Below are 26859 nucleotides of genomic sequence, written 5' to 3' on the forward strand. Positions count from 1 at the left end.
AATCTTCTATTCCTGACTCATTCCCAGGCATGACTGTCTTGATAATGTACTTCCAGGTGTCCTCAGATGCTAGAAGCTAGGAGCACACAGACTAGCTCAATTTCCACCAATCACTGAATCGGCCTCTGGGGCTCTGATTCTCACTGTAGAGTTGGTGACACTAAAACATAAAAATTCACAAATATGACTAAAATAGCCATACTAATTCATATTATTTTTTTATGCTATATTTAAAGATAATGAAAGTTCAGTAATAAAGGGATCAGTTCTTCAGCTGGTATGACTTAGCTTATTTGGGGGTCCATATGCCTTCATAGAAAGACTGCCAAATTAATACTTCCAGCCTTGTTGTTTTGTTTGTACTCCAAACCTACTCCTTTGTCCTTCATTCCTTTTAAAAAGAAAGGTGCTACCTGGCACCAGCACAGACTTCTAGGTCTGTATATGGAGGAAAGAAGCTGTCACCTGTGCAGGTGCTGAGTGCTTGTTCCTGCTGAAGGAGTAAGTTTATATAGCTGCCCACCTCTTGCCATCGGCACCACAATGGGATCCAGCACTCCCATCCCTCTCCTCGCCTAAACATCTAGTCTACTCCAAAACCTTTGCTGTCTTTGTAGATAAATGTACCTGAATCCTCCCTGCAAGTGACGTGATATCCTTGCTGTCCTGACTTGGGAAGGACAAGAAAGGATCATACATCCTTCTCCCTGGATGAGGGGAGTCTGTCTTACAGCACTTTCACTGCTGACACTAATCACAATCACTAGAAAGCAAGACCTTCTGGAGGATGAACTGTGCTAAGAGACAGACTCATTAGCCTTTGTGACTACCTTTCTCTCCCAATTAGCAGGGAAGCTCCAAACCACAGTCCCAGGGAGTGAAGCAAATCCCACATTTGGCATAGATTTGAGCCTGTCCCACTTGTAGTCCCATATTGTTGAGGGGATCAGACGGACATAATCACCAATGGGGATGTTATCAGTGTTCATACGTTTCCATTTGGTTTTGTTTCCAAGAAAAAGGGCCATCAAATGCCCTTTTTTGAATCCATGCTCTAGCTCGAGAGAGAGGTTGGGACACAGCCAGCGCACATCTGCAGCTCAGCCTGATGCAAGGCAAGACAGACGTGCCTGTGGGTGTTTTGTGTTCTTCACTGTGTTTTGTTCTATGGAGAGATCATGACTTTAGACCAGAAATGCTCTCAGTGCCACATATCATTCCTGGAGCCAGCAGTTAGCTGGATAACAGTTCCCACATCCTGACAGCAGAGCAGGTAATACATAGATGGAGGAAAGCACAGTGGGGAGCTCATCCCAGCCTTGCTTCTGGGAGCTCTTAGATCTCTTTTTCCCCAACCAGTAGCTCCCTGCTTCTGATTATTTTCCTATTTCTGGCTCTGCATTTGTTAGCCAAAGGTGCAGCTCATCTAACAAGTTTCTGGTACATTCAAAGCACAATGTGCTATCCAGAGAAGATTAAACATGAAAAAACAAATAGTTTGAACTGAGTTCCTCAGCAAGATTTATGAATCTGTCTAACTGCAATTTAATAGCAATAACTGCTGCTGCGTTCTGAAGGCAGATGTATTCTGCTGTCATAGGTCCTGCTTACCATTGCCTTTAACACTCCTGTTCCCTCCCATCTTTTGGCATGGAAGGAAATCCAGCCTACTTTAGTGTGAGCTTTCCTCTTCCAAGAAGTGCCTTCAGTTTTTTTCTGCTTATACAAAGCAACCCAGCAACAGCAGTCTATGGCCCCCATCACAAAATCTGAATTAAATCTGCAGTGTTGCAAGCTGTGGCAGGTGTGTTTTGTTGATCTTAGAGGGGGACTTGATTGCGAAGGGGTATAACTTGTGCTGTTTTGCCATGTGGAGGGTGGAACATGAATGGAATGGAATAAATGAATGGAATAAAACACCCCTACCCAGCTGGCAGAACAGGATATAAGAGGTTGTGGCAGGAGGATGCAAGATGAAAGATAGCAAGGTTGCTTCATCCAGCATCCTCTTTCCTATTCCCATCTACTTTCTTTCCCCATCCTTTCACCAGGAGGGTAGAGCAGGAAGAGCAGGGATGTAAGTGTGCACTACAAGGAGACATAGCTACCCAGCCTCTTCCCTCTGGCATGGTGAGGCAGCATCAGCCAAAGACATTTGGGGGGAGCAGGTACAGAGCTGTTTTCTTTCCTCCTCCTGTAGATTTTAAAATGGCACACCTATGATGAATAACCAAAAATCACCCCAGGCCCACATTTACACTTACACAGGCTTCATCCAGCAGCAAGCACCTGCCTGAAACAGTCTTCACACTTTATTGTGGCCCATACTGAAGCAGCTGAGTCCTGGTAAACATTACCAGCATGCTCTGCAAGATGAGGTACGCAGATAGCCACCTGCCTTGAGCCCCCACGTCCTATAGGCCTTGTATACAGACAGTATCCTGTTACCACATTACTTTGTTGACACTCCCTCATGCATAATGTGTCTGTGATTACTTGCCAGAGGCAAGAAGCAGAAGCCACTCCTCTCCTCTGCTCCTTAAATAGTTAAATGCTTTGGTCAGCTGGGAGCAAGCCTGACAGCTGGAAAAGGTGCTGCTCCCAGGACTGAGACAAGGCTGCATGTAAGTAAGGTGTCAGGGCAAGTATAACATTTCATAGCTGTTGTTTTGACTTCCTCTATGCAGTAATAAATAGACACTGCTTCAAATTTAATTTCTCCAATATTTTGGATATGCTCAGTGGATCTTCTTTCCCCCTAAAATGCTGTCCTCTTCAAAACAACTAGGTTTATCACTCAAGCTACTGGTCATTTTTGGAAAAACTTTTGAAAATTAGCTAGATATGGCATAATGCATGCAGCTCTAACAGTGTTTTTGTATCTTCTTGTGTGTTTGTGTATGTGGGGAGAGTAGAAGTTTAAGCACACGTATGTGTATGTGCATTTTTGTGTGTGGATTTGTGCCTACTTATGAGACAGGTGATAGAAGCATGTATGGATGGTTGGTATGTGTGGAACACAACCTTCCACACAGACAAAAAATGGTCAAAATGAAAAATAATGCAGCCTTTAAGGTGTGGAAAAGCAATGGAGAGGGAAATGGATAGAAAGGGAAGGAGTCCCACCGTGGAAAGAAAGGCAGATTTCTAATGTACCTAATTCAAGATGGGAAGGAGATACAGATGTTTGAGGTCTCCAGGAGTGCTGATGGGCAGAGGCTGTAAGGGTGTATGGATCTGCAGACCAGAGGCACAGCACGAGACCTGTTTTCTCTCCCCTAGAGGCCTGGTGTGGCACAACTGCAGACACTAATCCTTCCCTAGTCAGCACCAAAGGCAGATCCTACCCTAGGTTTCCTCTTTCTCATTTTTGAGTGAATACTCAGGTTCTGTTTTTCTATGGTGCTGCAGTTGTGCTTGGCCCCACTGTCTGCTGGTTAAAAAACCTAGCAGACCTACTGTGCTGCGTGCTTGGCCTGGGGGGAATTTGGTGGCCATTAAAGCCAGAGGGAATTTGGTGGCCATTAAAGCCAGCGGGCAGCACTTTGCCCTTTCAGCTCATTATGTCATTTGCCTTAGGCCTTTCGTTATTGTTTTCTGGGGGTTGGTTCCTGCCCTGTTGCTTTATTCTGCTGTGTTTTGTGCAGGAGAAAAAACCATTACACATAAATGCACCCGCACACAAGTTTTATGTACATGCAGAATTTTACTGTGCTGAGGTGGCAGATGGCTCACTGATACCCTTCGTTGCAGACATTTTAAGTGCCAGTCCAATGTTTAACTAGCTTCACTTCTTGAGAGCACAAAGCACTGTACTCTTGGGTGTAACAGTACAAAAAGGACACACAGAACTATTAGAGAGCATCCAAGGCAGGGCTACAAAGGTGGTGAGAGGCCTGGAAGGGATAAGAGAGGCTGAGGCAGAGCAGAGGAGCTGAGGGGAGGCCTGATGGCGGCTGCAGCTCCTCACTGCTCCTCGCGGCAGCAGGGAGCAGAGGGGCAGCGCTGAGCTCTGCTCTCTATGACAGCAATAGAATGCAAGCATGCTGGAGTTCAGCACGTTTCTGATTTTTGGATGGTGCTCTTGGAAGCTGGCCTCAATCTTTATGGGTCTCTTCCAAATCAGGATATTCTATGATTCTTTATGATTCTTTAGAAAGTGGCGCTTTGTTCTCCATTTTTGAAACCCAGAAATTTGTGCTCATCAATAAAGGACTGATCCTGCTCCAGAGGTGACAGGAGTCATGGGAGCCAAGAGTCTGGGCTGCAGTCATAGAGTCTCTCTGTCAAGCAGATAAAGGGACATTAATACAACCCTGAGCTTTGGTCCTCTGCTAGTATTGCAGTTCACCGTGGCATTAGCCACAAAACCAAGGGCAGTTGGCATAGCAGAACAGGTTGAAGAGGCCCTGGCCACATCTTCACTTCTCACCCTGCCTCTGTGTAAATGTCCACCTGCCTCTGTGAGTAGGTTCTGTATAAACTTTTTGCTCAACTCATGGAACCGCCTGCGGTGGTTATCTGGCTATTAATAGATTCCAGGCAGAGCAGTCACCTCCCAGCCAGCATAGTAAACACCTTCATTAGAGGATAATAGTTGCAAGAAGGAGGAAACCTAACCAGGAATAGCTATTTTAATCATCCAGGATGTTCAAGCAATTGCAGACACCCAGTCAGTTCTTCAGCGCTCAGGTGACAGGCTCATCTTAGCCAGATGGAGAGGAAATGCCTTCCTTCCTTGAATCAGGAGCACTTACCACCATCCCAGTACAAGGCACAAGGACAAAAGGTCCACTGCCACTGCCACCAGTGCCTGCTCTGGAGAATTCAAGTAGGATGAGAAAGGAAAGGAAGCTGCCAGCTAGGAACCTAGCTGAGATTTTCCATGGGTAGCGTTCTAGAGTTCATCAGAGAATTTTCAGGGCCTTTTATTCTGTTATTCACATCCAGCTCTTTAAATGATTGAATGAGATTTATGGAAGAGGTCCAGCCTTCAAGTGTTGTAAGTCCCCTGAGTTTTAGAGTTGCACTGTCAGTTTGTACAGGTGCTTTGCAACAGAAGTGCTTAGTAGGTCAACCAGTGCTGGTTGCAAAGTGCAAAGTGATGAAAACAGAAGTAAGGAAAGTAAATGATTTAAAATTAGTGGAAGTTACATATTTGGGATAAAACTCTTGGCTTCTATTTACAGCAGCGAAAAACCTTATGGGCAGATTTTCACAAAGCTTTTCTAAGATTAACATATGCTTCTCAAAAAAGGGGATTTCAGATAACTAAAAAAAAAAAAAAAAGGCCATTATTTGGATGTGGTGTTGAGAAACAGAGTAAAAACTTTAGATTTTTGCAAATAGAATTTCTTCATGATTTGCACAGAGGCAATATATTAAGTCATTCTTGTGCTGCAGATTACTTTTAAGAAGCTCGTAAAGAAGTCAACACTATGAAATGTGATTTGACAGGAAATCATTTATCTCTCAAGTTTCCTTCTCAGCAAGATAACAAACTTATATCCGCTTGGTTTTATTTAGTTCCTTGCAACAGCTCCTTTTCAGTTCACCTTCTTTTACTGAGGATGATTTAATGTCTCTGTACTTGTGCTCTAACATCTTGGTGGCAATGTTGTTTGCATTATGGTGGTACCTAAGAGTGAGTCATCCCTTTTCTCAATATAGTCACTGGAATTGATAGTGTTATTCCTTCATCCTGATTTTAATGCTAGGTCACTAGCAGTGCAAAGTCAGCATACAGGAGTATCATGTGCCCATGTACGTGCATGCACATCTTTCATGCAGAAGACAACAGTGCTTAATTCTCTTGATTCTTGCATTAACTTCCCACTGACTTTCGCAATAGCTCTATGCATGCAAGCTACACAGTCAATAGGTATCTGAGTGCAGATAGTTACTCAGCAAAGGAAGGGAACAATGCGAAAGACCTATGCTTGAAGACACAAAGGTCAGGGGTGCTTTAACCAGCTGATTTGGTTCCTTTGTTCTGTTTTGTTTAGATTTGCAGCCAGAGTGGAAAGGGAGAATGGCTTTCAGCAACCACACAAATGGCAGTTCAATCATGCCGAAATTATTCCATATGTATGTGGAGCAAAAGAAGACACTTCGATTCAACAACCACAGCAACCCAGCCTTGGAGATGCAGGAGGAGATAATGGCATCTTTCTATATCCTCATCATTGTTGGGTTTTTTGGCTTTCTTCTGTTTGTCATGATGCTCAGCAATATTGTTTCCAGCAAGCCTGAAAACTACATTGACTATCTCTATTCTGGGAAGTTTAATCCTCAGAGAAGCAAGGTGGAGCTTTCAGAAAAGGAGAGCAAAGACACTTTTGTTATCATCAACGGTGCTGCCTTAATGAATCTGCAAAAGCAGGACATCAAGTATATCACCGGACTGGAGGCACTGAGCACAGATGCAGTTCTGAGGAATGTATGAAACTTCTCTTTCGTTATTACTATTCTGCTGTGTGTAAGGAGATCCAAGAGGGATATTTTTTCATTTATGAAAGTGAGAAAGGAGAGTCTGTGCTAAGGCAGATGCAAACTTGTCTTGTGCAAGCTTCCCACATGATAACTGTGAAGGTTCCCAAGCACAGCAAGCAACGTGTGCTATTTCAGCCATGGTCCTTTGGAGGACAGGTTAGGAATCAAGTCCTTACTGGCCTACTCCATCATGGCTGCATTTATCACGCGCTTTTCTAACTTCCCTCTCAGGAAAGACTGTTGCTTCAAGCAGGGCACTGTTTCTAGTTGGGGCATTGCTGTTGTGCCTGTTTGCTGTTATTGAGGATTTATTTATTTGGGAAGTTGAAGCTATCAGTGAGCCCATTGGATTTGTGCTCTGCAAGCAGAGAGAGCCACGACAACCTCTGCATCCACCTTCACCATTATGCTGGGCAGCCATGGAGCTAAGCGCGTGGTCAGCCTTTTTGAAAGGGAGGTTACGTGGAGGCACACACAAAAATTGAACTTATTTGCTTGCTTGCCAGGCTTGGTCTGCAGTGGGTTTTTGACATTGGTCATGCATTTCTCAGCAGTGCTCTTCCTGCACATTGAACCTTTCCCATAGCCCAGGGCAGCAAGGTGGTCCAAGACATCCTGATGTCTCCCCAAAGCCTCTCACAGGACTTACCTGTCCACCATCAGGACTCAGGAGCCACAGTCTTAGGGCATTAGTAATCCCAGGCTGATTTCTTCAGTATAGTGCTAATCTGTCAACGTGAAATCCCACAAGCCCCCAGCCTCTGCTGCTTCTTTTTGGTGGTAGCCAGTAAGCAGGAGCCTGGCATGGAAGCTTGAGGGTGCTTTCTGCCTTGATGCTGGACACCATGCCTCGGTAGGCACAAGAAGATGCAGTTTGCTCAGCACACAGATCATGGGTGTTTATCCCAAGTCCTGCAGAGCCCTGGCACACAGTTGCTGATGACGATAGCTATGGGGGGGCGCCCATCAGCAGTGGACTTCAGCTTGCAATTACCGGTCCTTGCATTCATTGGAAAAAGTCTCAGGAGTCTGGAAACTACTGGTGAAAGTACACTGAGAACACAAGGGCATTTTGAAGCAAAAATCCTATTAAGTCCTTTAAAACTATGTACCTGTGGGGTGATGTTGCTGGTTCCACTCAAACACCTTTGTCTTTCTGTGTGTTTTTACTTTCTGTTACTGATAGAAAATTATCAACAATTTGGTACTCTAAAAAGCATTTCTTTCCTTTTCTCCTCTAATTTTTCTTCAACAGGCTGCCACTAAATCCATAGCCTCGTGTTTGCTATCTTTTTTTTTTTTTTTTTTTATCATTTTCTGGCACAATGTACTGTTATTATTGTGAGTTTTTGCCTGAAAATAATTTGCTTCCTGTGGGCCATATCCTTCAAGGGAATTTCCACAGCCTGATCTTGTAAGACACGTTTCAAGGCTGATGCTTCCAGCCACTAGCCAAGATGAAATCCATACCACTCTCTTGGCTTTCCACACTTCTTGCTTGAATTTCAGAGATTCAGCTTTCCAATGCAGGCATCTCCTTTTTTGGACAGGTGCACAGTCCCCACACACTGTCTCTAGTGGAAACCAATTAGGCAGTTCTGTCAGTTTTGGACTCTACTACCTTTGGCTTCATCATGGCGTCTGGTTTAATAACTTCATGCTTTGAACCATAATCTGCTGTTTATGCACACTGTTCCTGTCTGCACTTGGTAGCCATGCTCCCGTTACCACAGCTCAGCTATTCAGATCTTAAAAATTAGAGGTGTTTTGAAGGTGGAAGAAACGCAGTTCCAGATTTGTTCCTTGTATGGTGTTTTTCACAAGAAGGCAAATACTGCAGTCCATTTTGAAGTAAGACAAATAGCTGGCTGCTGCAGTGACAATTTCTCCTCCTTTGTAGACTCGATTTATCTATTTTCCAGTCATGCAACTGTGTTAGCTAGCAGAATCAAATCCCTTTTTCCATGAGTGTTTGATACGAGCTTCAGACATCCATCACTACATAGAGTTCTGTGCAGAGAAATTTCACCTCCTTCAGCAGTGGTCTCTGCTTTTCATGACAGGCTGATGCAAGGGAAACACCAGAACACAGGGTGAACTCCAGCGTGCTATTTATCTCTCTGAAATTCACCTTCTGAAAACTGATCTATTGCTAATGTATGGCTGATGTGTTGGTTGATATCCCCTTGGTTCTCCCCTTGAAAGAGCCTGTTCCTGCTCACATCAATAATCTGCTCTTGCAGTCTGGGCATGCAGGAGAGGTGGGCCCTTTCCCAGCCTGTACTCACCATGCAACAGGGTCTCTGCACTGTGTACTCAGCACTTGAATCAGACTGAGCATCGATAACGTCCCATGTCTCTGTCTCCTTCCCAAATTGAGGCACACTCCTCAGCTCTATGCTAGCTCCATACTGGGGTGAAATTCCAGGTGTGATCCTCCCATTCTGTGCTCTGTGAAGGAAGCTTTCCTTCCCTTTTCCCTTCCCTATTTCAGGGACATGCAAACGTGTACGTGCTATTTCAACCACATCTGCTAAAAAGCTTCAGCTCCTGAAGATGCTCCATTCCTACACTTTCCAAGCAATAGAGGGAGCTGTGTCTTGATGCCACCAATGGAGAAATGCTAAGCTCAACCTCTGTGGAGGATCCCTAATGCAGGAAAACAAATTTCATCATTTTTCACAAGGTGCCTCACAGATCTTTGTGGGAATCCTTCAGCTGTTGTGCTATTCTGGTCTGAGAAATTTGGCACTGTTACTTGAGATACTGGCTCAATTTATTTTCCAAAGTTTCCACCCTTCTCTGTGTTTCCATCCTTAGACCATCACTGATTTTGGCAAGTGCTTCTCTTATTGGTTCCATCATGGATCTAGAGTTAAAATTACATACTTCTGGAAATTCTCTTTTGATATCAGAAGCATTGCTTTGGTGTGAGACTTTAGCTGGTGCTCAGTATGTCATCAAATAGTCAGGAGTGAAAATAGGTTATTGAAATTGGGAATAGCATTTTCTAGAAAAAAAAAATACTGGAAAAAAAACACAACACAGATTTTGTGCGGAATAATATTCCCAAGTATTAGTTAGAAAAAAAAAAGCAAATCAATCTTACATGACACTTTATTTAGATAAAAATAAAACACTAAATCTCAAATTCAGCAACTTGATTTCAGCTGGTACTTCTAATATAAAATAGCAGCAGAAACGCCCACTGGTTGCCTAACATCATACCCACTGCTGTTTGTTTGTATTTCATTGTGTTCCATATTTCATTACGTTTTTATTCTGGACTTTAAAATAAAAGATTTGTGATGATTTTTAACTTGTGTAAATGTGGTGACCGGTGACCTAATGACATAATTACTACTGAAATGGGTAATTGGCATGTAACCGATAATTGGTAACCTAATTGCTTCGTTAATGGGGACTTTGTTTGTGGGTAATTGGTAAATTTGTCATTTTGTTAAGGGAAACAATTGAGCTCGGTACAGCACGCAGAAATAGCATGAAGAAAGGTGAGGCCTCCACCTTCTTTTCATGGGGAGCAGGAGGCCGCTGCGGCTGGACACCTGGTGAAACACTCCGTGTGGCACTGAGCCCACGGAGATGTGGGTTTGTGTCTTAGAATACTGCCTTCTGCCTGCTCTCCAAGTGTTTTTAATAATATTGAGATGCTGGGACTATGAATAATTGTTTTTTAAAGCAGGTTAGCAGGTGGGTTTCTGCTATGTACATGACAGGAACAGAGTGGAACCCAGTTCTCAATTCTTCTGATCAGGAGCTGAAAGCAGTTCATCACTCCTGTCTCACTAAATGTCAGCAGCTAGCACTATCATTAGTATCTTCTTAACCACTAAGGCACAGACCAGTTTGTGAGGGCTGATGGAAACAGGGCTCAACAGAGTCACAGGCACGATGGTGCCACCTGACAGGCTGGGAGGGACACAGTATCCTTCTGGGGCAGCAACAAAAGGCAAAGGCATGGACCTTGCCCATCCTCCTAAGCAGAAAGGCTGATATGTGGCTCCTTCATCCATCCTGCTAAGTCCTTTCATTGTCACATGAAAACAAAAATAACCTTTGTCCCTTCGCTTTTGACCTGATAGTGCAAAAATACAAGAGTCTGGAGAGCTGGAGGAACACTTTCAGGACTGTTTACTGTGGGGAGCCTAATCTGAGGAAGATCAAACCCAGTTTTCCCAGGCAAGCTGCAGTTATACCTACATGTATGGTCCAGTTGAGAGGAGGACCGTGCTTTTTAAACAAGCCTCCTGATGGCTGCAGCTTTCATTGCTTTGCATCACTGACCAGCCCCAGAGAATGCAAATCAATTGGGCACCACAGTTTGCATTCCCTGGGGAGCCCACTGGGGACAGCAGTAGACTAGTGCTTCTTGCCCTTGACTGGAGTTGGGATGGGCCTCAGAGGGATAAGGTGGGCAGTGTGGAAGAGCCTGGTGTGGCCTGGAGGTCTAATGGACAAGCTTGGTGAGAGGTGAGAGTGGAGAGGAGGATTACCTCACTCTGACCCCTGGGGATTCTATTCAGATGCTACCACCATTACTCCCCTGCCCTGTTTTCTACTGATATCTACTGACAATCAGAAGGTAATTAAAAAGCAAGAGAAACAAAAGGGAAACACTCTTTTTATGAGTCTATCTCAAGGATGGCAGTCTCCAACTCATTCACAATTCAGTAAATCCTTTCTGGAGAAGACAGAAGGAACCTTCCGTTAAGGACCTATTTAGGCAACAAGAGATATGATCTGCAGTTCCAGTGGGTGTCATGGATGGATTGCTGGTCATAGGCACAAAAGAAAATTACAGAATGGTACAAGGAACCAATAATTCCAGTAGGAACTACTCGTGTCACAGAATCACAGAATCACAGCATGGCCAGTGTTGGAAGGGACCTCAAGGATCATGAATCTCCAACTCCACTGCCACAGGCAGGGCCACCAACCTCTCCATTTTATACTAGACCAGGTTGCTCAGGGCTCCATCCAACCTGGCCTTGAACTTCTCCAGGGATGGGGCATACACTCCTGATTCATTAGGAGAAAATTGTATCATGGTGTGAAATACTAATAAAGATAAATCAATATTATTTTGTAGTGTATTCTCATGTGAATATGAATTGTAGATTCTAGTGGGTTTTTCATATGTTTGCAGTCTGGCATTGCCATCATTCTGCATCTGATTAACAGTTGAATCATACATGCTTCTTTCTGGGGGTAAACCATTCATCTTTGTTGTGGTTGAACCCAGCAGGCAGCTGAACACCACTTGCCATTTGCTCACTCCCCACCTTTGTGCACCAAATGAGAAGGTGGAAAGACTCTAAAAACCAGATTAGTTCTAAAAATACATCACCCTGAAGTGGTGTCTGAGGCATCGGTAATTTCTTCCCCCTTCAAAGCCTGAAGATGTGCAGGTTGACCATGGTGAACCTCCCATGGGCAGCTGCGGTGTTGAGCTCCAGGCACACTTCTGCCTGTCACCTACAAGACAGTGGCCTTATGGTCAGCCACCTGGAAGCCCCACAGTTGCTTCCAGGTAGGTGTGACATCACAGGCACCACTAGGGCAACCACACACAATGTGAGCTCAGCAGCTTCCAACTCCTGTATCCCTTTAGAAGCCAACATGCAGCGCTTTGCAAACCCGCTTCTCAGGCACATAATTCCTAGGGGATGCTTTGATGATGCTTCAAAGACACAGTGCTTGCAGTATTTAAGAACTCTGAGGGCACTGCAGCGTAATGGTTTCAACACTATCTTCTTAGGGGAAACAGATATTCCAGAAAGTCTTATAACAGGAGAAAAAATAGCTGAGGAGGCCAGCCTACATTGGCCAGTATGGACACTTGTTCATGCTGGCAGCAGCCGAGGGTGGGTGCCATGGAGGTACAAACTGCTGTTAAGAAATGAACTGCAGCCCACTCAGAAACAGAATGGTGCCTTCCAGGAGTTGTGTGATTCTCTGACCATGTCCTATGGGAAATGCATAATTGTGACAAGAGATAAAAGGCAGCTGACAGGTGTAGGGGCGAAAAACAGCAAGGAGCAGGAGATGGGATTGTTGCCTTCAGTCCCCCCATTAATCTACATGTCCAGCATCAAGTGTTGCCCTGAGACGGCTAGAGCGAATGGCCATGAACTTCTTGCTGTGCCTGCATCTTACACCTACCTCTATCCAATGGATGTTGCCTGGTCTTCTCTGAAATGGTTTATTATAAACAACAGGAAGGACTTTGCCCTGAGGTCTGTTGAGAATACCCATTCCTACAGATGCATCCTCTTCAGTGATCTGATTATTAAAGGAATAGAGAACATGACCCCGAACAAATGGAAAATAGCGATTAACAAAGTGAAGAAATGGGAAAACTACTACCTCGACTCATTTTCTTAAATGGTTCTTCCTATTTTCAGGCCTCAGATGTGCTTTGATACAGGTTTCTGCTCTGGTGATCCCTTTTGTTCAAAGGATATAAACTTCAAAAGCAATGTCAATTGTACTAATAAAAGAGATCATTTTAAATCTGAATATCACATTCCAGATGTTTTCCAAGACTAGGCTGATATGTGCTATACTTGCACCAGGAAGTGACAGTTAATTTCTTTTACTGCAAAAAAAAAATCACAGAATCATAGAACCATTAAGGTTGGAGAAGACCTCTGAGATCTCATACTCCGACTACCAACCTATCCCCACCATGCCCACTGACCATGTCCCTTAGTGCCGCATCCACATGGTTCTTGAACACTTCCAAGACAGTGATGGTCCAGTGCCTCACCACTCCTTCTGAGAAGAAATTGTTCCAACATGAACTTCCCTTAGTGCAACTTGAGGCCATTCCCTCTCATCCTGTTGCTGTTACCTGGGAGAAGAGGCCAACACCTGCCTCAACACTGTCTCTTTTCAGGTGATTGTAAGGAGATATTAGGTTTCCTCTGAGTCTTCTCTCCTCCAGACTGAACAACCCAATTCCCTCAGCCACTTCCCATCACCTCCCTGCTCTTGCTGACTGAATTATTTCTGATAGAAGCCAGGATGCCACCAGTTTTCTTGGCCAGTCTGCTTGCTCATATTCAGACAGGTATCAACACTTCTAGATCCTTTTCCTCCAAGAAAATGGACAAAAGCATGCGTAAGGCCCAGTCCTCTGTCATAGGAATCATAAGACCGTGCCACAGATGTGAATCTCCTCCATTCTGAGAAAGTTTATACTGCAAAATTAATTCTGCGTGTCAGATTCATCTTTGACACACATGGAAGTGTTGCTCCTGAGCAGTATATGCTGAACTGCGACTGAGGCAGAGACCACAGATAATGGAAGGTTTATGAGACTTTCCCATAATACAGACATTCACCTGTTATCAGCTCATTAATTCATTATGTCTGGTGCCTTGCTTCTAACAACATTCTGCAATAAACGTTCCAGTGACATCTAATCTTTTTTAAAAGGGAATTACCTCAGTAGTTGGTTCAGGCTTTAAAGTATGAAGAGTTTCAGAATAAAACACAGCACTCATCACTGGAGATTTTCTTTACTCCTGACATCGATTCACTCTTGTTTGAATCCTGATGGGCACTGAGATGTAAAGATTTCTTTCAGAGTCAAGTTCAAAAGTTTATTTATGAATGACGCAGTCATGTTTTAAATGTGTTGCTTTTCAAGGTCATGGAGCACTTTCTTGTTTCTGTAAAGCACCTCCCAATTTACTTTCTCCATGTAGCCCATTACTTTGTGTGTTTGTATTTTGTATTTTAACGACAGAAAGTGAAAATCATGAGAACATGAGAAAAATGTTATAAGATGATTCACAGGTTCACCAAAACGTTTCAGTACACTGAGGGAAATCTGTGCTGTTTTTCTCTGTGTGTGGAAACCATCTAAATTGTAATTTTTTAGCACTGTAATTTGGTGTGGCAGAGAGATATCTCAAAAGAGGGATCTCATCTACCTTCAGAAGTATCTATGCATATAATTCCCTAAAGCTGAGATACAAAAGAAAATAACTGTATTTTCTCAACTTCGTGTTCATCAGGAAAAACATCTGCTCATTTTTATAAATATGGAAGTTGCAGGGAATGGAAAATTAAGTGCTTCAAATGCAGAGATGAAAGAGTAGCTGGGAAAAGGGGAAAAGATTAGGGAGGGGCAGGAATGTTTTTATTGTGCTGGTATCATGGCCCTGAACATAATTTCATACTGGCTTGAAGCAGGAACTGTGCCTCTGAAGATCAATGAGCACAAAGTGGTGTGAAATCATCATGAGAAAAGAAATAGATCCAATCCCTCTTTACCACAAGGATGAACAGCAATTGCACACTAGCTTGGTTTTCTTAACAAACAAATGATGCACAACTCATTATTGCAAGGGCTCTATTTACCTTCACCTGATGACCCCGCACTATAATATTGACATGAAGCTGTGGAGGAGAGTGTGCTAATGCCACCTATCATCAAATCAGCAAAAACCTGATTACTTCATTGTTCCATTCTGGATCTGCATGAAAAAGAGTGAGACCAAAAACAAACAGAGCCAAGTCCCAGAGTGCCACCTCACCACCGCTCAGCCTTATGGCTCTCTGCTTCCACCATCTTAAGCAAGAGAGCCACATTGCAAAACTTATTTGCTGCTAGGGTGTGCCTTCTGTCATCTGTAGTTTGCAGTGGAGACCATGGGACCATGTGCAGAATCACCCGCTTTCCATCCATTTCAGCAACAAGGAAGTTTGGTGAGAAAGTGATGTCTGTCATAGAAATGTATCTGTTTTTCCTACTTTAGCACTGGTAAAATGGAAACTAGCATGAGGAAAGAGGTGTTTGGTGGCCTACCTTCTGGAGAAAAATGGAAAAAAATCCTTTCCCTGCTGGTAAGGGCTGGAAAGGCTTCCCAAGCTACATCCACTCTTCCCTGCCTTCGCCTGGGAGGCTGAGAGCTGGTGAAACTTTTAAACTCAGTCATATTTAACGGGAATGGAAACCTGTGGGCAGGAAAAGAACTAAGTTTGAAACTAAATGAACTTTGGTATTTTGTATAAAATCCTCTGAGATGAGTCCTTTCTTCCTCCCTCCCCCTCTGCTGCTGCAGAAGGGTAATTACAACCCATGTTTTCTAAAAGACTTCACAGCGCTTTGTACTGAAGAAAACTATGGTGGCTCATGCAGTTCTGACTCAACTGATAATTTAGGATGACAAGTAAAAACATATGACTAAACAGTCTAATAGGAGGATGTTAGCAAATAGCATGCACCGTGTTCAAAAGCATTTGGAATAGTACACATGAGCACAACATCTCAGTAGTATTTTAATCGCTATTATTTTATTAGGTTTTTTAGCAGTAGCTGTTGTGGTGAGGCCCAGTTTGTTTGACCGTTTCAGTATGTCAAAACAAAAGTCTTCGTTCCCTCTCCTGACTCTGATTGAAATGCACCACTAGAATAAAATGATTAAAGTATCTTTGCATAAAGAGGAGAGGCAGATGCAAATGCATGTGTTGATGAGGAAGCTATAACAGATGTCCCTCTGCTCTAAGCTAGCCGGAATGCAAATCACCTGCATTTTCATGATGTCTCATTGACTAATTACTTCTAAATGCTTTTCCAAGACTCATCTTCATGGAAAAAAAACATCTATTTTCTTCTAGTCTATGAAGCAGGCCTGCAAGGATTAGCTTAACGCAGTTTTATAAGTCCACTGTACTAGTAGCATGCTGCAACCCAGAATGCAGACAGGGCAGATGCTTTTAGGCCAAGAGTCTGAGGAGGCCCATGTGGAGGATGTAATAATGGTGGGACACAAAGAAAGGAGGAAGAATGCAGCGACAACATTCCATGTAAGAAAAACCAAGGAAAAAAAAAACTGCTTTAGAAGACAAATACACACAAAGCTTATTTATATGACTTAAACACCTCTTAACTGACAGTGCCTGACATTTCTAGTTGGGTAGCACTAAACTTCTGCTAATCAGTGATAAGGCCAGAGGAATATGACTCATAGTAAATCAAAAGAGTCACGGACCTTGGAAAATGCCATACAAACAGAACAAACCTGCCAAAACAAAAAAGATTAGTAAAAAAAAGACAGTCATCTATATTGTGTCTGCAGTGACTAAAAGGAAGCAACCATGTACATTCTTTGCTCTATGACAGCCATCTCAAAAGTCTTTGGTCAGATTGGAACTAATCTCAAAGAGAGGCACAGCCTTTGATGATATTACACACAGACATTTTCAATAGCTCTTTTATCAGACTCAAAGAGGGAGAAATTGATGCCATATGGAGATGCACATGAATACATGCTTAATCACTTATTTATGCCCAAACAATTCTTTTCTCTACAGGAACATATGAGGAATCCATTACTATGGGGATAACTATTCTGGCCGCTATCAGGTATCCCTATCACAACATGGAAAAGGAGCAGCTGGTACTCTGATTATACCCATGATAGAAGTTTGATACACACATATGCCAGTCAAGGTCCAGATGAGCCTAGATGGTACACTGAGCCTGCTTTGGTAGCCAAGATGAATCAGCTTGAATAGTTAAAGCCAAGCTGTGGAATGATGTGCACCGTTACAAAGCATGCAGCCACCACTGAGTCCCCAAACCAGGTGGCAGCTTATAGCTGTCCCATCTGAAAATGGTTTCTGGCACCTTTCTGAGACGGATGTAAACACAGGTTCCAGAAATTTTATCTGAACTGTCTGCATACACGAATGCAGCAGAGTTTACACTCACGTGGCCACACTGCCTGGTTTATTTTCCATGTGATCAGGAGTGTGACAGACACCGTGCTACCACAGGGCAATCAGGTTCTTTATGTGAGTTCTATCATCTTCTCCCTAAACTTGAAGATGGAGGGTTGTAAGCAGTTAATAAGTAGGGAGAGGATGCAACAAGTAGATGACAGATGTGTCATGTGATGAAACTGGGCCTGGTGAAGGCTGAATCCCCATCTTCAGAGGCATTCAGGGCCAGGTTGGATGGGGCCTATGGGCAGCCTGATCTGGTGGCAAGGAGGGGAACTAGATTAAGGTCACTTTCCAACCCAAGATTTTCTAGGATTCTGTGAAATTAGAGAGGCATCAGTCTGCCTAATCTACAGATTTCTTCCATGTTTGAGCTAGAAAGGGTGATGTGAATGGGTAGCAATGCTCCTCTTTGGACAGGGTAGGTTGAGAGTCAGCAGATTAGTAGAGACACTGTCTGTGTGTCACAAATAAGAGTTGGGATCCAAGGAAAACTGCAAAGGATTCAAAGCCAGATAGAGAATTCACGGTGCCTTCAGTAAGAAAGGCAATACAAAACAGCTGGAATAGCTGATCCCCGAGAGGAAAACTGAGGAAGGAAATACAGCAAAAGGTTCTTGGAGCTGGTACTCTGACACCTGAAAATTATTTAGCTCACTGACTTGCAGCAAAATCGCTTGAGATCAGTGCAGTTTTTTTAGTTGGCATGCCAAATTTTAAGTAGGCATTATATGGCTTTATCAGTATGGTAGGTTCTGCCACTGTGCATGAGCTGTACCCTCTAGACCTAGCACAGAAACAAGGAACTCCACATGACACTGAGGAAATAACCCTAGTCTTGCCTTGCTTTTAGACAGCAAGCAGGACAGCAACCTTTCCTGCTCCTGGGCACTGCTTGAGAAAGCTCTGTCTCCCCCAGCACCACTGATGTTGCATTTTGGGTGAAAGACTCATGGCCTTCAGACTGAAAGTGTTAAGTGGCACTAAAATCAAGCTGACTTACTTTTAAAGAATATCTAACATAGGTAATAAGAAAACAGTCCCATTGAATACTTGTTCACCTTACTTCAAGGACTACAGCCATCCCGCAGCCACCCTGCTCCCTTAAGCTGGAAGAGCCCTATTCTAGCAGCCACTTATGTCCTCTAGAAATCTGTTCCATGTTTAAGGTTTCCTTAAAATTCTGAAAATTTCTTTATTACTATGCAAAGATTTCATCTTTTGTTTAAAAACACACGGCCTTCATGTCAGAAGAAAACCTAAAGGTGCAAACGCTAGAAGTTTAAACCATTTCTCAGCCATCTTCAACACTTGGCAGTAGTGACAGTGACAACATCCAACAGTCAAAGGCCTGTGCAAATGAGGTGCTGGCTAAGGTTAAGTTGCCAGTCTGTACAACATGAGTGCCCTTTTAAAAGGGCATAATTTAGTGGAACAGGCAAAGAAGCAGTGAATTTGTAGTTCTGTAGGCACAAAAAGAATGTGACCTGGCTTGCTTTCTGGATTAGGAACAAGGGAACCCTGTTTATTCCCTGCTGTGCACTTCAAGGCTCTTCTTGCTGCTTCCTCTCAGTTGCAGAAACTCAATAGAATCAAATTCTCTATTCCTCTTTTAAATTGGTCTGGACTAGTCACATAACTCTTCCTTCAGTAAAAAAAGAAACAGGTTTCGAGGTCCTCAGCTCTCTTCTGAAAAGAAAAGTGAAACAAATTTGAGCTGCTGTCTCCCCCCAGTGTCAGCATATTTTCGTCTTCAAGGCTGCTACTGTGGCACATAAAATGCCCAAGGGTAAAGAGACCTGCCTGCAACTTACCCAGTGAAGGAAAATACAGGTGTGTTCTCCTTCCTAGATGGCCTTCAAAGCATAGATCAAACATCCACCCTGATATACTGAAGAAGAGAAATTGGTTCAGATTTGGGAACAGGTTTGGTATCATATTTTGGAACCTCCAGAATATCAGCCTGCTGTGAGACCCATTACAACCCCCAAGGGTTTTCTATGTCATAGCGCTACTCCAGAGCTAAGGGGAAAAAAACAGCCAGATTGGACCAAATTTGAAGTAAATATACAAAGAGTTTTTCTGAGCTATCTGTAGATGCAAAGAGCTGGTGATGTAGAGGACTTCTGAGGAGACTCACAGCTGCTTTTTGCCCATGTTCAATTCAGCAACAAAAAAGGACTACTCATATTAATTGCTTTCTTGCACACATTTAGCAAACTATGTCCCCCTCAGGCTTTAACACCAGTCTTCATTTCTTTGGATGATAAATGAAGCTCAATTGCTTTGACGCAGTATGACTTGCTTTAATGGGAGATCGTGTCCTTTTGATTCTGCTTACAGAGTAGCTGTACTGAAAGGGAGAATCCGTCACTTCCAACTAATAACACACTCTAACTATTGGTCTAGAGAAATCTACTATTGGCTGAGACTCTAAAAAAATCAAAAGTGAGGCCAATACTTCAAGGCAATCCCAGACTGCACAGAGTCAACACATTACTTACTTCTCATGCTGGTAGACACCGTGCAGCCCTGACAATTTCCTCGTACAGTCTGGGTATGTGGCTAAGCTAAACTTCTTGGTGTGTTTTCCTCAATAGCTGTTTAATGGAAGTGGTTAGGAGAGAGTCTGCTCTCACTGAACACCACAAAGCCATTTAATTAAATTACTATTCAATTCCATGTTTGCATACACAGATGACTGCTGAGACAGTAGAGGGAAAACTGCAGATTTGCAACGACAGTAAGAATTCTCCAGTCAGATACATAGTCCTGAAGCCTGCCATAGGAAAAATACCATTCTCTTCCAGCAACAGGCTTCTGTAATACTTACATTCTCTGGTCACCAAGGCAATTGCATGGACAGTGAGATTTTACAGATCACCACAGTTCATGGTGAGTAACTCCACTGCACTAAAAGCTCTCTGAGCATTAGCTGTATCAGCTGCACGCATTGCCAGATAATGCTTGTGACACACGCACTGCAGCAGTACACGCTTACATGACCACAGCCTGTAGCCACCTCAGCCTGTAGCCACAGGGAGAGGGCAGGAGCGAGCCAACCCAGGGGCCTCCCACAACCTCTGGGCTCCCAAGTCTTCTCCAAGTTTTCTCCTGTCTTCTTTCCACTCCACTCAGATTTCACATTCACCTTCACTTCCAGAAAACACAAGGATCTAGAAGTGCTTTATAAAGGAAATGTGAAGGTAAACATACCTGTTACCACTGCTGCACATTCCTAAGGTTTGTTTATGTGCAAACCACCTATTCTGTTGATTAACCTACCATGACTGAGAGTGCTTACTCTTCAAGACTTCAAGTTATTGAACATGCAGGAGTGGCTAAGTAATGGTCTCTAGCAACAAAGCAAAATACAAGAAACCTCCTCATATTAAACTTCCACAAAGATTTTCATACCAATGCTATGATTTGCTTTACACTGAAGTCAGTGCTGGGTATGGAAAGGGGTTTGAAAAAGACCACCCTGAGAAGTTCGTATCTTTGCTTTTTTCATTTGAATTCAACAGAGAGCCCATAAGCTTCATGTCTGTACCCCTGCAGTTGCTTGAAAAACCTGCACAGGGACCTCCCCAATTCCTTCTGTCTGTCCATGAACCCTGCATACACCCATCATGATGGATTCAGTGTTTTCTTTTTAAAAATCAGCCTCCTCCTTGCAGCTAATCTTTAAAAAGTGCCTCCTCTGCAGCTCTAACTGTAGCATTTAAGTAAGCAGTAACCAAGGTCTTTTTTTTTTTTTTTTTTTTTTTTTTTTTTTTTTACAAATGTTTTCTTTATTGCATAAATAGAAGCTTAGATATTTTGCTGTACATACAAAAAGTTGAGATACAATTTAAGTGAATGTTACTCCAGAGGGCTTTATTCCTTCTACACATCCTTCATCTACAGGAAGACTTCGTTCTCCCAGGAAAGGAATCCAAGCAAGCTGCCAAGTGTCACAGAATCTGCAGGGTGGGGAAACAGCAGTGAGAACAGCAGGCATGATATGCTAGCAGCACATGGACTAAATCTGCCTGCCCGCGTGGCAGGCTGCAATCGGAGCTAATCACAGCTCTGCAGTGCTGACACGGGAGAACATTTTTAGGGCAGGAGAAGTCACCCCTTCTTGCAATCCCATTATAGAAAGATGTGCTGACAGTCCGAGAAATGGCAGAATTTAGGAAAGACTTGGCCTCTGGTGGGCCACACTGGGTGACTAAGAGGACTTCAGTCAGATTTGCTTTAATGTCAGTCATTCAACAAGGTCAATCTCACATGCCAGACCACGAGGTCTTGTGGGATGAGCTCCTTACCCTGGTGCAGCAATCCTCCAGGCTACAGCCTTTGCCAGGCAGAACTCCCTGGGGCCTAACACAGAGCACAGTAAAGTCTGCTCATTAAAAGTAGCAGCCTTGCTCACTTGCAGGGCAGCTTGCCCTTGTGCCCACCTCTCATTTGTTTAGCACTAAAACTATATAACTTACTCTGACCTATTCAGCATAAACTGAAAGAAGTCTTCTCACAGCATGTTCCAGTGGCTACCTGGACCAATTTAAAATAAAAGTTTAAAATGGCACAAGTCTGCACAGGCACAAATACTCAACATGATGTAAACAGGAGCCTGAAAAACACCTCTGTATTTCTTGTTTTCCCTGTGCGAATGAAACACTCTGTTCCCATGGTTATTTTCTGGCCCCATTTCTAGTCACAATTTCCAATCTCCGTTGCAAGAAACAAAAGTGATAGGTTTGAAATCAAAACTAGTAAACATTTCTAAAAACTGAAACCATCTTCATATGGGAGGTGATGACCTCAAAAGGAGAAAGTTAGTTTTCTAGTTTAATAAAGTGCAACATTGTTATAGCGAACTCCCACTGAGTTTACAAAGGGCAGGCAGGAATAGAATTCCCATTTTGCTGCAGAACAGAGAAATGTGAAATGAATTGATACATAAATCACACACCAAAAACTCCGGGAGTATAATCTTAGCACTAGACCACACTCATTTTGCTAACAGACTTGATCCAATGATTGCTTAAACTTTGAAGATACTGGGAAGGAATTTAGCACATGGCAAATGAAAAACTAAAACTTTACTATATTTTCAGTGTTCATTTTGCTTTTTTTGCTTTTTAAATGTAGATATCTACTTTTTTTTCAGTGAAGTATATATGATGGATGTATAACCTGAAGCAGTTTTATTACCTTGGGAAGCTTCACAGCATGAGGTTTGGCCCTTCAAGCTAAACTATCAGCAACTTGTCATGTATTTAACTAACATGGAATTGGAGATTCTTTTCAATGTGACTTATGGCCAAGGAACCTTATTACATCATCTTGCCTGGCATGCCTCTCACACAGTTTTTGCCCAACTTTAATGATTTCTTTATGTATCAGGACTTTCTGTGCAACTGGTTGGGCATACAAAATTAAAGGAAATTAAGAACAGAAAAAGAATATTGTGCTAAGATCTCTGAAACCCCAAACAGTGGCTGACAAGTTGTCTGGTACTAACTTCATTTCTTACAAATGAATGGGCATGGTATGGGTATGCAAATACAGTGAAGCATCACAGGAGACACATACTGAATAACTCAGATAATGGTGACACTTCTAACCACACAACCCAAATGTACTGAAGCCAAAACATAATGGGATTAATATGGCAATGCCACTATGAAATACCAGAATGTCAAATCAATTATATACCTGAGAGATTCCTTTAATCACCCTTCTTCTCTGCTTCTCTCTTCAATTTCGCTTCACGTTCCCTCTTCAATTTTTCTTCAAGTTTTTTACTCTGGTACATTTTAACTCCAGCAAATGCTAAGCAAAGAATCAGTGTTTTAGCTGCCAAGATGTACATCAGCAATGGGAAATTCTCCAAAGCCTATAATAAAAAACAATATATTTAAGCGGTTACTGGAACGCTTGGACAATTAAAAATTAATCTACAGGGATGCTATACAGCTTCTTCCAACAATGGCATTATTCAAAGCAATGGTAATGCTCTTCTGTTCATACTTTTTTTCTGCAGGGGATTTTAAACTAGGCAGATTGTCCAGGGAAAAGGCCAAAATGCAATTCACTGTACTCAAGTTTGTATTTGAAACTCCCTCGTACAGGTCTTTCTTGTTTTTGTCATCTTTACTGTGAATGTAATATTGGCACAACCTGAAGTTGAAAAAGGGAAATAATTGAGTATCTTAAGATGCTTATAAAAGGTGAAATGCATCTGAACAATTTTGATAGGAGTGATGGAAGCATGCATATATCAGCTATCAGATACAGTGCCTGAATACACTTTTGTCCACCTAGAAATTTTAATCCAAGACAGTTCTGCAATTTGCCCAGGTCTGTACTATTAAGTATAGATGACTGTCTTTGAACTACAAAAGATATAAAAAGGATGTAGCCTACAATGATTCAGTTTCAGCAGTTTTTAATGTCTGAAGCCAATAAAATTGCACAACACATTTCAGTGTTACAAAAGCACACTACTCTAAGTGCGTATGGAGCAGAAAATAAAATGCAAACGGGTAACACTGTGAACTAAAATACAATGAAAGCTGCAGAGGCACTCAGTGAGAGATGGCAATTTCAGAAGGATACTGAAGGTACACAAGCTTCCCAGTACCCTGTTTCAAAGAGCCACTTGGCCAGCAGGATCATTCTGGCCTTTCAGTGATGCACAGTAGGTTCACAGCTTAAGTCCTCCCATAGCAAGTATCCCAGTAGCCCTCTGTAACCTCAGAAGGCCTTCCAGCACCTCATAAAGTTGTTTGCCCATTGTTTAAATACTGTGTTTAAAAAAGCCTTACATCCATACTCCATTAGCATGCCCCCTTAAAGTCTGCAAATGAGACCTCAAGTGGGCTCTTATAGCATTCCTCTATGCAAGCTGCATGTTACCTTTGACATCTGGTCACTTCAAACCAATTCTGCAGAAAACATCATTTTTACTGGCAATATCTTTAAACCACAGCTCTGCTCTGCGGAAAGGCAAAGCCAAGGTCTGTGGTTAGCACTACTTTTATGATAAACAGACTAACTGAACAAGTTATAACTGGTAGTGAACAAGGCTCCAACATTTCTGAGCCTTACATATGTACACTCATGCTTATGGCCTTCACGCCCTAAAAGATAAAGCAGAGAAACCACACTTTGGTAAGGAAAGGTGCTGAGGAGAGAATAGTCTGAGAAAAGCCTACAAAGAGGAAAGCCAGAGGAGAGGTTCAATGTACAAGGCCTCCATCTGCAAGCCCTCTGGGCCTGAGGTACAGTGGGGTAGTGAAGCCATCACCTAGACAAGGGAAGCAACTTTAACACAAGATTCACCCTACCACATCTTAAACCCATCTCCTTCAAAGACCAGAAGTTCACTCTCATATGACCATGAAACATCCTCACCTTCAAGTTAAACGCCACCATCTTGACTGAAGGCCGATAATGCCTGTTCTGAAGCAGGCTGTGTCCAGCACCGACAAGCGTCACACTTCTGTCCTGGATTGTGCCTTTAGAAGCATCTTGAAGAAATGGAAATTTAAAAAGAATTAGCTCATCTGTTTCTATTCAGCACGTCCACCATGCACTTCTCCAACAGTCTCATCTGCAGCTCAGTGCCTGGCAGAATATCTGCGCCACGGGGTTCAGCAATGACCAATGCGTGCCTTTTTGGATCTGAATGACAGGAACAACATCCATGCAGGGTGCTGCTGAAGGACAGGGGTTTGATGGGCCCAGGCAGGTGCTATACTTGCAGAGAGGGGAGGCTGTGCTTTCACTGTGCATAGCCGATCTCAGCAGCTGCCCAATCAAAAATGAAGCACTGGCTGCTTTCAAAGGCACGTGTGCACACCAAGCTGCCTCACTGACATCTCAAATGTAGTGGACAAATAGCACCCAGAAGTGCCATCTTGTGGATTTCAAGCCTATCTGCCCTGTTCAAAGCCTGAATGCCTAATGCATCCTCCCCATCGCTGGAGGCTCTGAAGACCAGGTTGGATGGTGCCCTGGGCAGCCTGAGCTAGTGGGGGGCAGCCCTGCCCAGGGCTGGGGTTGAGGCTGGGTAGGCTCTGAGGTCCCTTCTAACCCAAACCCTTTTGAGATTCTATGACACAGCATCATTTGCACCAGTTTTCTCTCATTTGCTAACACATTAATTTTTCTATACAGCCCATAACACCTAAGCGAACCAACCAAGCCGCAGATCCCTCAGGTGGCCAATATACATTTCAGAACTGAATTTTGGGACTTGGAAATGCTCAAGGGATACTGAAGGCTGAAGCACACAGCTGCAATGCTGCCTTTTGGTCTGTGCTGCTGCTCCACCAGTGCTGACGCTGTTTCAACTGCTGGATTTCAAATTGTGGATTTCAAACTCGGCACTTTCCTGCCTGACTGCCTCAGGGGATCTCCTGTAGGTGTAACAACAGAGTGACTGCTGGAGAGAAGGAAGAAGGCCAACAGTTTAGTCCAAACCTTTACTGGCAGTTGGGCGGAACAAATCACCACCATACCACAACAGCTGTTTGTGGCTTGTCTTCGTAACGAAAACAGAGACTCAAATGTTCCTGCTGCTCCTGAGCTGCTCAGATGGCTTCTTCACAGCTAACCACATTTCTCCACCTAAGGGATTGCCATGGGGGGACATCACAGGAGACCCCAAGCAGAGACTGGGAGGGTCTGTCAGAACAGACTGATTCCATGCACGGTGTGCTCTCCTGCTTTCCCAGTGCTCCTGTGCTTCACCCCTTGCCTTTGCCTGGGCTGAAAATGGCATGCTTTCCTTTTTCCCCACTTATCCCATGTAAGTTACTTAACTCAACTGACCCACTGAGCAAGGAGTGTAAGTTCTGATCACAAAAAACAACGGATTGCCTGCAGAGAGAAGGGAGAAGAAAACACCTCCCAGTGTTTGTCATGTCCGGAATGCAAACATAGTGAGCACAGGACACATACCCCTGGCCCAAGCAACTGCACGTGGCTAAGATGACAGCAGCAGGGCTCTCTTGGCCCAGCACCAGCATGAGAGCTGGTCATCCTTAACTGCTCAGGGAAGCTCTCCTGCCTATCCATAGACCCATCCTCCCAAAGAAGCCCTGACAGGAGTATTAGCCAGGGTGGAGATGGCAGCTTGTTTAATACTACATAGCTCTGCACACACTGGGGATGTTCCAGGATTATATCCTACTAGAACAGATTCAGGAACAGCAGAACCTGTGAGGTCAGCTGCTGCTAGCAAGATCTAACTGTATCTAAGCAATGACGCAGCCAACTCATCATCCAGTATTTACTGTGTTGATCCTTAGTTGTGTAGCTCCCTTCTCCTGTTGATAAAATGCCTGGGTAGCTGTGAAGTAACAAGTCAGTAGTGTTTCACCTCCCCCACCCAACCCACCTCCCCCAGAAAGGCATTATAACTTCTGATGTTTCCTCCAGAATTTCAGCAAACATTACAATGTAAATACCCCTGCCAGATGGGCACAGCCAATATCACCTATCAGAGGTGGTTCTTGGTGTACAGTCATCGAATCACAGAATCATTAAGGCTGGAAAAGACCACTAAGATCATCTAGTTTAGCTGTCAACCTATCGCCACCACACCCA

General features: G+C 43.4%; 2 protein-coding genes across 2 annotated transcripts; one reads left to right on the forward strand and one right to left on the reverse strand.

Moving 5' to 3' along the window:
- Positions 1-11942: 11942 nt before the first annotated feature.
- On the forward strand, positions 11943-12897 carry CUNH21orf140 (chromosome unknown C21orf140 homolog). The gene has a single exon (XM_052674110.1). It carries the CDS (start codon positions 12007-12009, stop codon positions 12895-12897), a length of 891 nt encoding a protein of 296 aa, XP_052530070.1. The 5' UTR covers positions 11943-12006.
- An 8211-nt stretch (positions 12898-21108) lies between these two features.
- SMIM11 (small integral membrane protein 11) lies at positions 21109-24956 on the reverse strand. Its single transcript, XM_052673888.1, has 3 exons — positions 24661-24956; positions 22960-23140; positions 21109-21215 (listed from the first exon to the last, which is right to left on the reverse strand). The coding sequence occupies exons 1-2, from the start codon at positions 24679-24681 to the stop codon at positions 22973-22975; spliced, it is 189 nt and encodes a 62-aa protein (XP_052529848.1). The 5' UTR covers positions 24682-24956; the 3' UTR covers positions 21109-21215; positions 22960-22972.
- Between the last annotated feature and the right edge of the window lie 1903 nt (positions 24957-26859).

The sequence above is a fragment of the Tympanuchus pallidicinctus genome, unplaced genomic scaffold (genome assembly GCF_026119805.1).
Source record: "Tympanuchus pallidicinctus isolate F22 unplaced genomic scaffold, pur_lepc_1.0 scaffold14, whole genome shotgun sequence".
NCBI classification, from domain to species: Eukaryota; Metazoa; Chordata; class Aves; order Galliformes; family Phasianidae; genus Tympanuchus; species Tympanuchus pallidicinctus.

What these genes read in the sequence shown, in the direction of transcription:
- CUNH21orf140 (XM_052674110.1), top strand. Translation starts at nt 12,007, where the DNA reads ATGGTCAGCCACCTGGAAGCCCCACAGTTGCTTCCAGGTAGGTGTGAC.
- SMIM11 (XM_052673888.1), bottom strand. Translation starts at nt 24,681, where the DNA reads ATGGTGGCGTTTAACTTGAAG. An exon ending in TGGTGGCGTTTAACTTGAAG is followed by an intron (nt 23,141 to 24,660) that starts GTGAGGATGTTT and finishes TTTTTATTATAG; the next exon opens with GCTTTGGAGAATTTCCCATT.